Source organism: Medicago truncatula, chromosome 8, assembly GCF_003473485.1.
Source record: "Medicago truncatula cultivar Jemalong A17 chromosome 8, MtrunA17r5.0-ANR, whole genome shotgun sequence".
In the NCBI taxonomy this organism is placed as follows: domain Eukaryota; kingdom Viridiplantae; phylum Streptophyta; class Magnoliopsida; order Fabales; family Fabaceae; genus Medicago; species Medicago truncatula.
This window is the reverse complement of record NC_053049.1, coordinates 11,831,920-11,843,046: the sequence shown is the minus strand read 5'-3', so window position 1 is coordinate 11,843,046 and position 11,127 is coordinate 11,831,920. Positions and strand designations below refer to the sequence as shown.

At 32.7% G+C, this 11,127-nt stretch overlaps 1 protein-coding gene across 1 annotated transcript; it reads right to left on the bottom strand.

Annotated features, from left to right (window-relative positions):
* Window positions 1-2,783: 2,783 nt before the first annotated feature.
* LOC25500922 (tRNA-specific adenosine deaminase TAD1) lies at window positions 2,784-8,314 on the bottom strand. The gene is made up of 10 exons (XM_013589424.3): window positions 8,071-8,314; window positions 7,850-7,970; window positions 6,252-6,439; window positions 6,048-6,128; window positions 5,230-5,343; window positions 4,646-4,815; window positions 4,484-4,560; window positions 4,293-4,412; window positions 3,880-3,967; window positions 2,784-3,769 (listed from the first exon to the last, which is right to left on the bottom strand). Exons 1-10 carry the CDS (start codon window positions 8,219-8,221, stop codon window positions 3,659-3,661), a joined length of 1,221 nt encoding a protein of 406 aa, XP_013444878.1. The 5' UTR covers window positions 8,222-8,314; the 3' UTR covers window positions 2,784-3,658.
* Between the last annotated feature and the right edge of the window lie 2,813 nt (window positions 8,315-11,127).

Sequence of the window (11,127 nt, the reverse complement as noted above, 5' to 3'; positions counted from 1 at the left end):
TGGTGATATTTCTTACGAAAATTATGTGTAAGAAATATAAAAAAATAAAAAATAAAAAAAAGAGTGGGATGTGACCGAATAAAGGGAGACATTTGGAGATGCAACAAACGATTGATACTTAGTCTTCGTTTTCGTATCGTAATAACAAAGATTTCCTATGAAAAATAAATCAGTCGTTTTGCATTGAAAATAACAATTTTCAAACTTTTAAAAAATTTAATTCATCAATTATAACAAAATATTCTCATATTGGTTTCTTTAACTAGTACATTAAAGACATTCGTTAATATATTTTTTCTTTATAGAAAAATGTTTGTTGTTAATATGCTATATTAGTACTCCCTCCGTCCCTAATTATAAGACCCTTTTGTTAAAATCATGGGAATTAAGAAAACGGATATTTGTATTAAAGTTGTTTGTAATCACTATTGTTTTTACAATTTTATCCTTAAGAGAGAGAGTTAGTTTATGTTTTCCATATGCTACTTATTGCTGATTGAAGAAAAAGATGTATAATAAATAGGGGCATGTATGTAAAGAAATAATTAATGTAGTTGGAAATAACAAAGGGGTCTTATAAAAAGGGACAAAAAAAATTCTCAAAAGGGTCTTATAATTAGGGACAGAGGGAGTAGTACGAATTTAAACGTGAACTTCCTCCTCAAACTTGTTATTTTTGTGTGTTAACTTTCTGAAACTTAGAGAGAAAAACCTTGGTAATCCAAAATTCAGCCGAGAGGTAAATAAAGTCTGACCAAAAATCGTTTCACTAGATATTAAACACACTTTCTTCTCAACAATTCGTCATTAATAAAGATCATTAACCACTTAAACCAAATTGTTTGGTTTCTCAAAACTTGTCCTTACTCCCATCTGAACCATTCAAGTTACGCTTTTTTTTAACCTAAGGTTCACTTGACTATAAAGACTATTCCACGTTTGTTCCCGTCGTTTACTCCTCAATTTGATGTTACAGTTTTCGGAAACTTGATTGATGCATGTAGAAAAATTTAAAACTTTGAAAATAATTGTTCAATTATACGTGTATTTTGTTTCCATTATTCTCAATTAATTAATGAGGCACTATCATGTTGCGTAAACGAAAAGGCACCAAAATGTAGACCAAATTTTCAGTATATATACTGCTACAAACTAGTCAATTACTTCAAATATAGGCCAAAACTATTAAGCAAAGTAGCAAACTATATTATAATTTAAATCAAATTATTATTACATTAAGTTTCACCTATTATGCCTAGCTAATCAATAGTCAGATTTCCATGTGCTTGCTTCTTTTAGGATTTTTTGCATGATAAACATTGAAGTGTTTATGTCAACATACATATACATATACATATACACACACACACACACACACACACACACACACATATATATATATATATATATATAAGTCCAAAAGAAAAGTAAAATAAAAAGTTGATTTGTGGTTGAAGCTCGTCCAAGAAATCTTTCCCTATTTTCCATTCTACTCCATCTTTTGAGATGATTTTCTTTTTGGAGTAGTAGATGACTTTGAGTCTACCAAAATTAATTGGAGCTTTATGAATTTTAAAACAATATATGTCTATTTTTATTCAATATACATAACGAAATTGAAAAAATATACATAGTTTTTGCCTTGTGTTTAGAAATTTAAACATAAGTTTTGTTACAAATTTACTTTCAAAAAAAAAGATTCCAAATATACATATTGCAAACTTAAAAAGTCAATAAGGTAGGAAAGAAGGCTATTAAGCCTACCGATAAAGTTAGGTTCATAGCATTTTGAAGCCAATAAATTTGGTTAACTCCCTAATTGAAAGTCAACAAAGTTGCACCTTGATTGTGGAAATAATATTGTATTGAAGTATTTTTTTTACCTCATATTTGGTTCTTTTGTCCAAAATAGCATATATTGTATAGACATTTACGTTATCATAATGTGAACCAAACTAATGAGAATGAATCAATCTTCAAATTGTTGAACATCAACGGCAATCCTCAACCCATGTGCCATCTTAGAATTGTGTTAATTAAGATTTCAGTGAACCTTTTTGATTTGTAATATTCAAGCCAAATTATTTTGAAGGTCGGTTTTCCATTGAAAGTCATAACTCTGATTATTTATATATTTCATAATATATAGTAGCTTGTAGTGCAACTAACTCATAGGTTTTTATAAAGCTAAATAAATGCAACAGCCTGGAACAATATTACCATCAACATGATGTTCATTTCACCCATGGTAAAATCAAAACCAGCCTTAGAAACATTAACATTGTATTTCGTTACACGTCGATCTTATTTTTCATGCATACCGATATAATTTCAATGTGATTTTTTCGAAGCTACAAATGTGAGCCCTGAATAGACACCGTGTTTTCTCACTTTTCCAAACATAAACTAAAGGTATGTTTGCGAGTTGAATTTTGGAGGGGAAGGTTTTAGAGAGCTAAGTCTATATTTTAGTATATATTTGATTGATATTGATATTTGAAAATTGAAAGAACATCATGATACATAGTTGTGTTATTTGTACAACCAAAATTGTACAACTTATGCAACAACACAATGTGAGGAGCACGCAAATCAAAATCAGTAAAAATATATTAAAAAGCAAAAAAGTTGTTGGTTGTACAAAAATGATGTTCAAATATCATTCCTCACCCTCCAAAGCCCTCCCCTCGAAAATCCTCCAAAAACCATCTCGCAAACACACCCTAGTAGCACTTGCTACTCAACGTGCATGACTAATACTTTTACACCTATGATAGCCGGTATGAATCAAAATTCCTAATCATTTAGAAGGAAAATGGAAGATAAGACTTAAACAAATTCCTACAGTTAGATATAAAATATCTATCTGTACCACATATCACACAAAATGAACTGTGGGTTGCGTAACTTCCGGATGGCGCATTCAACTACCATGCGTCGAGGCTGTGAACAAAGATGTTAGGAAACGTGAGAAATATTTGAAGAATGGGGCATTACTACAAGTCTAAGACCAATATTGACTTGCATTTTTAACTGCCCAAAGAAGCAAATTACCGAAGATTGAGTCCCACATTGCTTTAAAAATGACAATTACTGAGAACTGTGAACTGTGAACTGTCATAAAACTGGTGAAATTGTTTCTGAACTGGTTTTTATGCAAAGAGTATTATTAATTTATTTGCCCGGACATATGCCAAATTCCCAAACAGACCGGTTGAACCGGACGGTGCAATCCAGATTTCATAATCTTGAATAGAACTGGTGCCAAATGAGCTTACATTCTCATATAACAAAAGTTGGATTCTTGCATGAATTTCAATTGGCGTAATATGCTTTCCGCTTTAGATAGGTAGTCTATGTTTGGGAGTTAAGAGGAGAGGGAAGGGAACAGAAAGATATGACAATCCCTCGCCTTGTCTAAAAGGAAGGATAAACTATCCAGTTTGGGGAAATAGGAAAAACAAAAGCCGAAAAAGAGCGGTTTGGGGAAATAGGAAAAACAAAAGCCGAAAAAGAGCGCTTTGGAGAATTTTTTAAAAATCTCAAAAATCCTCTTTTTTGAAAACTCACACCCGATGAGATATTATCAATATAATAAACCCTCCCCTGGTCTCCTTCCCTCCAAAACCATGCTCTCAAACAAAGCTTAAATGTATTATTATTTTGAAATGGGGAATGCCTCACAGTCCAATGGTTTCACGAACCAGTTGCTAAAAGGTGGCTTCCCTTTAAAAATCTTGGAAGCTAAATGATATTCTTCAGCACCATCCTGCAAAGGATTCATCATGCAAAAAACAAGTGAAAAGGTGAATAACCAAAAACATTCATCCCCGCTATATCCAAGGACAACATAATAAACTAAACCATCACATGAAATACCTTCAGTTCTCGGTAAGTAATATCGTCATCCAGGGACTTGGCCAAAAACTCTTCTCTCAATGGCAAGAAAACCTCTAACAGCCTCTTTCTGGAAAGCAATTACAGTCAGTCTTTAACAAGAAAAATATCTGCTAGGTCTGTTTGGATTGTCTCCTTTGAGTTTATTTATTGGCATAAGCAAGCTGTGAGAGGGCTTATGACATGTCCATAACCTGTTTTCAGCTTATTTCCATAAGCTCTCCATAATAGCTTATGAAATCAGCTTATAACTTATATGAAAACAGTGTGACTTTATTGTATGTTTTGTCATAGAAAAAGCTTATACATAAGCATTAATGCTTTAACTGCTTAATTAAGCAATTTATCCTAACAATTAAACAGGGCTTAGGTCTAGGTACAAATTGACCGCTTACTTGCATAAAGACGACTCCGTTGATGGATAGAGTGCCCCTTTTGCAGACGTGCCTTGCTTTCTTCCGGTAGTTCCAAGAGTGACTTCATGTAAGCCACATTCATTCCAACATATAGAATACCTGAAAATTTAAGCATTCAGCTAAATGCAACAAAAAACCATACAGTAAAATGAACATCTTCACACAAGTACCCGCATGTCAAATTGTTAGCAGAACTCTCAGATTGCAGAAAATCGTTTGGCGGTACAGGGGCAGCCTGAAATAGCGGCTACGAAATGAAAAATACATAAAAATTAGGCATCCTACAATGCAGTCTTTAAGTCAGTCACAGATATACTTAATGTTCCACAGACCTGGTTCACTAGAAATGGAGATGTTAGCGCATTCTCCAAGTGTACAATACGATCATACAAAGCTCTTTTCAAGTTATCCTCGAATTGAAAATTTTCAGGACTGGTATGTGGAAGACCAACGGTAATTGACGAAAGATATACAGGTTGGAGAAAGTACGAAAGCAAAGCTCCTGGTATAAGATGAACCAAGTTACTACATTTAACCGAACAAATGTAATCAATCACGCTAAATTACTTCACATATGAGTTCTATTTCATGATTTTTAAAACTGATTATTTGTTTAGTGATAGTTCCAAAAATACCTCAAACTTCATATCTATGCTTTCATTTAAACTATAAACTAAAAATGTATAAGATTTGTAATAATCATCAAACCAGCATCTCTCAGAATGGTATAACAAACATAGTTAACACAAAATCCTACATTCACACAGAACAATATGATCCTCAATGTCAATTTTGTTTGATTGACACAATTAAAACTGTTACTTTTATACCAGGAACTTTTGCAAAAATAACATCACATATGATTTTGATGCAACAACTACAAACACAGAACAATTCTGGTTTAAGCATATCTAACCTTGAATGCCAACAACGTTCCAACGTGCTATCTTGTCAGAACAACTAACTGACAGGGTTGTATCACCACGACCTGGCTTCCTCTGGACCATTCCTATTTGTTTTGAACTATTAACTGAAATGAAAGGCAAAAGTATTTCTCATCAGATCAGAAAAAACAACAGTTAACGTTCAAATTAAAAATTTGCATTGAATATAACATTTGAAATAACAACTATGGCTTCAAAATTCAAATTTAATAATTAATATAATTAAAAAGCATTTTTTGAAGAATAACAGGGAAAGAGTTACAGCAAAGTATTGGCTATAATTGAACTTGTGGTCCCTCTATGATATCTAATGTATAGTTTTGATCTTCCAATATTTTTTTTTAGCAAACTTGATGCTTCAATCTTTTAATTGTTTTCTACTCAAACCCACTTGGGTTGGTCTTGTGGTGTTCGCTTGGGACCTTGGAGTGTGCTCCTCCTCAAGGTCTTAGGTTTGATTCTTCCCGGTGCCAATTTGGGTGGGCTAGTTTAGCTTCTTCAAAAAAAAAAATTGTTTTCTACTCAAAACCCTGCAATTCCCACTTTCTACTTTGAATCGATCAGATAGTTTGGTGCCTTCTACAGCTCAAAACTCACCAATCAAAGCATAATATTTTACTCTAAATCATAATGTGCCAAATTTACTCCTCTTAAAACCCTATTCTTACATCCTCAAAAATTCCTTCAAATTTTATTAATGTTTCACTATACTTACAAATTATTGCATATCCTAAATCCATTATAAGCATTCTCTTGGCCTCAGTCAAGTTATACGTAAAATGTAGCTTACCTGATGATGAATGTGGACCATTTTCCCCTAAAGGCACACTTTCCAAAGGAGTCACAAGCGAGCTCAGTGAAGCATCTCCACCTACAAAACGAAACACAAAAAAGAAATTACTGTTGAACCTACCTCGGATAGTGACAAAGGAAGGATTTTGAAGACAAGTTCACTATGGAGAGAAAAGGATGCGAAAATGAGGAATTAAATTACATGGTAATTGTGATATATACATATGTAATTTCCAACCACTTCTTAAGGTATATTTCCGTTTGTCAAGACACCCTTCGTCCACCTCGAATGCTAAGTTGTTATCATCAACTTTGAACCGTTTTGCTCCATTGCTAGGTGCAGATTTGCTACTTGGTTCAGATAGACGTTGAATCTGTGTATAGAAGAACCTGGTGTAAATAGAAAAAAAAATGAAATAATATCTTCTCTAAATGCAAGATGTTAAATTAATCAATAAGCATGGTTTTAAAAAAGGCTTTTTAAGTGTGATCTTGGCTACAACAACGAGTATTTTGAAGTATTAATGACCGCAGTTGAAGCCACAAAGTACACATCAGCCACTATTCTTCGCAAAATGAAGAACTACTAAGCAACCATGAGTCCGTGATTGGAAACTTTGTTGAAAACAAAGAGTAGTAACCACCTTATATTTTATACAACTTTAGAAAAATGAAATGTAAAAGTATGTATTAAGGCAGATAAATGATATTTTGATAAATAAAAAATTGACATCAAATTAAATAGTTGATGCAGTTCAAATATGTGGTTAACGCAGTTCAGTTTATGGTTAATGAATTAACAAGATACCACAACTCATAAATGATCCATCAAACACATAGTATACATTTTTCTGTATTTTGGAATTATATAAAGCTAAAGTTAATAAATGCAGCCCAGAAAGGGTCTATGAAAGTGTATATTTGAACACAAATTGTGATCAATGAATATCATGTATATTTGAACACCTGAAAAACATATATTGAACATAATTTGGATGATTAACAGATATGCGTGCACTTGAAAATTGTGGCTAATGACATTCAAAATCATAGTTAAATTACGCACGGGGAATTGTTAATGAGTTGCAGCACCTTAATATATTCATTAACCATGTATTGACCATAATCAACCACATATGTGAATTGTGTTAACCGTCTAATTTGTTGTCGAAATTTGATGTCAAATTCTTATGTCAAAATCACACAACTCATTAAGGAATACAGATATGGTTCACAAACAAGTCTACACTATCAATGTTAAAAATTGACACATCGTATTGACACAAATTGATCAAAATTGATTCCTAAGAAGTGAAATTGATTTTGGCATGTTTGGTTGCCTTTGAATATAATTGAATTTGCCTCCATAACTGATTCTACCTTCAAGCTAGGATTTGTAGCTTTTGAGTCTCAACGTGATTTTTACACTAAAATTTACTGTTCAGCTTACTTTTACGTAAATGTATCCTACCATAGATCAGTTTACATTCAACTAACTTTCAATTTTACAAAATCAATCCATTCAAAATCTATGAAGCACAACACTCCTCGGATCAGGTGTGTCCCGATGTCAGACATGCATGTCTGACACTACACTAACACAACGCCTATGATTTATGTCAATTTCTCAAATTAGTATCTGTGTAGGTGTGTCTGGTGTCCGTGCTTCATAGTTCAAAATCAATATTCATCACTGCATAACCAAACATGCACTAACACTTCCAACTCCAAATTGATTATATGAAGAATTTACGTTGCATAGTAAATATACAGAATTTAAACAAAAGAAAAAAGTTAAACCTGATCAAAGCTCTTCTAGCAATAACTTCAGCATGAGAATCATGAACAACATCACCATAAGGACGTAACATAGAGCGTCCAATACACTTTGTTCCAGTTCCAAGTGCAACCACCTTCAATTCTTAACACCCCAAATAAAAAGTTCAAATTTTTACTTCAATTTTGGATTAAAAATTGAAAATTGGTTAATGGGTATTGAAAATTGAGAAGAGAAAGAATACCATTGGAAGGAGAAGAGAGAAGAAAAGCGGCCAAAACAGTGACTTCACGACCTTGTGGTTTGCCTTTCTTTGGAAGTGAATTGTATAAAGAGATAACTTTTTCTGATACACTTTGATCCAAACATGTTCCTTCTGAAGAAGCCATAGACATGGCTTTGCAAGTGCAGTGAATGTGTAGTCGTAGTAGTACTGTGAAGCCTGAAGAGTGAACAAGTGATAGAGAGAGAGAGAGACGACTTTGTCCAGTAAATTACTAAATACTCAAATTTGTTCTTGAATTTGCAATGATCCGTCAAATTTGTCCCTCAATTTGTAGAAATATCACATTAGTCCTTGAAGTTGTCAAATGTCAATCAAATTAGTCTCTCTGTCAAGTTAGGATGTTAAAGTGTTGACGTGTTCTATTAACCTCTCACAACTCACAAGGCTTATCATGTCAGATGTCACGCAAGTAGGGACTAATTTGGTCGAAAGTGACAAAAATTTTAAGGACCAAATTGAATTGAATTATTTGCAGAAAAATGATTGTTATGCAACGGCACTTTCTTCCTCAAATCTATAAAAATGGAACCTTGATTTTACAATTTGTTATCTATAGTCCAAAATCCCCAAAATTTCTTCCATTAATTGATGACAACCTTCTTCCCAAATTCTAAAAACTTCAAAACCTAATTTTTTTTATTGAATCCAAAACTCAAAAATCCCCAAAATTTCTTCAAGCTTTGGTGTTCAGGTTGAATCCGAAAATGATGGACGGTGGACACGTATGGGCAAAAACGGTTATCAAAGTCGGTATTCATCTTCAAGCTCTATCTTGAATGGTGATGTGAGAGTACTTGAATGTTGGTGTCCTAGAATTTGAACTTAGGTTGACTAAGTATTAAGTATTTGATAATCATAATTTGTTTGTTTGGGTTGTTTAACATGTCATTGTATTGTACTAGGTGTGTGTAATGTTGTAATCAAAAGAGGTTGAAGATGAATATGAATGCAACATTTCTGGCAAAATATTTTCATCAAATTGGTCCTTAAATTATTTGTCTATTTATCAAATCGATCTCTACATTATATAAAAAGGAAAATGTTAACGAGACACAATTTGCAGAACAAAGTAAGTTCTTGAATTTGTTAAATATATGTCAATGTGATCCTTGATGCATATATTTGCATAACAAAGTAAAAAAGTAAAGAGACACAGTTTGATTATTGAAAATAGAGTAGTGATATTTGTACAACTATTTGTGATATCTTTGATGACAACTTTCATTTGTTCTCTTCTTAGAGAGAGAGAGAATACGAATATAATGTGAGTATAAGAAAGAAAGTTGTCATAAAGTGTTTGTACAAATATCATTTCTCTTTAAAATATACCATCAAATAAGCCATAATCAAGTCATTGCACTACAAGTGCAGGAATATTGCATATGTAAAAAGCAACCCAACTATAGGGCATTAACAAGTCATAAGTTATGAAGCCCGGATACTCCAAAACGGAGACGTGCCCGTACCAGATACGTATCAGATACCGATACTCCACGGATACTCGCGGATACGTATCCACGAAGTATCAGAATTAATTATTTTAATTTTTAATAAATATTTTATCGGATACTTGTGTGATACTCCACAAATACACAATGATACTTCCAAGATACTTCACAGACACATATCCTAGAAAAAGATGAAGAGTAAGAAAGTGAGACAATGTTGTAAAAATTCATTATAGATGTATATGACTCAATTTTAGATATGCATCAATAGAACTGTTTCTCGATGAAACACTTAAAATTATACTTCTTGTGGATGAACATAGCGAGAGATGTGATTCAGTTAATCAACATTAGATAAAATTTGTGTTGAGTTCTTTTAATGATGTTTCTCTCAATATCCCAACATATGAAAATGTAATATGGTTTATAAGAAAACTTTCAAAAAAAATATATTTTGATCACATGTATTATTTTTAAAAAATTATAACTTTTATAATAATACAATAATGAAGAGTACAATGTTAATTTTCTTCGAATATTTTACATACATATAAGTTTTATTATAAAATTTTGTTAACGTATCCTAACCGTATCGTATCCTAAATTTTAAAAATTCACGTATCTGCGTACCTGTATTGTATCGTACCCGCACCCGTATCCGTATCGGGGCTTCATATGTTATAAGTCATACATTCTATGTTTTTAAATCTTACATAGTAAAAAAGAAACCCAATTAGGGGCATAAAAACAACTCCAAAAACATAATTTAAACATGCATCATTGCATCAATTCTTTGGAAATCCTGGGGTTGTGATAAACGCCATCAATTGGGGTTGAATAGAACCGGATTGCCCATAACTTTGATATGGTACTCTAATAACTCCAGGAGCAGTTGGATTTTATGGAGCAGGACCCCTCATTGGTGCTTGCCTAGGCCTTTCAGTTGAAATAACTCCTCTCATGCCATACCTCCTTGTACTCACTCCCTGCAATAAAATCAATCGAATCAATCCCTAAATTTCTAATCAAATCAGTCCCTAAATTAGTTCACTTACTATCAAATTGATCCTTAAAAGAGGGGTAAAATTGAAAAAAAAAATTGAAAATGAAAAGTTAAAACTAAAATTTGTTGCGTTTCCATCAAATTGGTCCTTGTACACATGGCTGACTATATGACACGTGTACAAAACAACACAACATACAAGAAGACACCTCAGCATCACTAACAGAGATATTGGACGGAGGGATGAATTTGATGGACGTCTGTTAAATTCGAGGACAAATTTGATATTTCGATAAATTAGGGGACGAAGTTGGCTAGTCGTTGCAAATTCAAGGACAAATTTGAGTATTTACTCGTAAATTACTCTTCTCACTTCCATTTTTCCACGTAACACTCCAAAAATAACAAAAAAGAGCAGGGTTAACAATACTCTCTTTTCATCACTCTTTTAACATTCACTTTTTTGGCTTAATTCATGGTGGGTACTTCTTTAGTCAAAACTTACTTTTTAGACTTGATAGTTGCTTTTTAGTCAAATTTGATACATTGTAATGCTTGATTAGT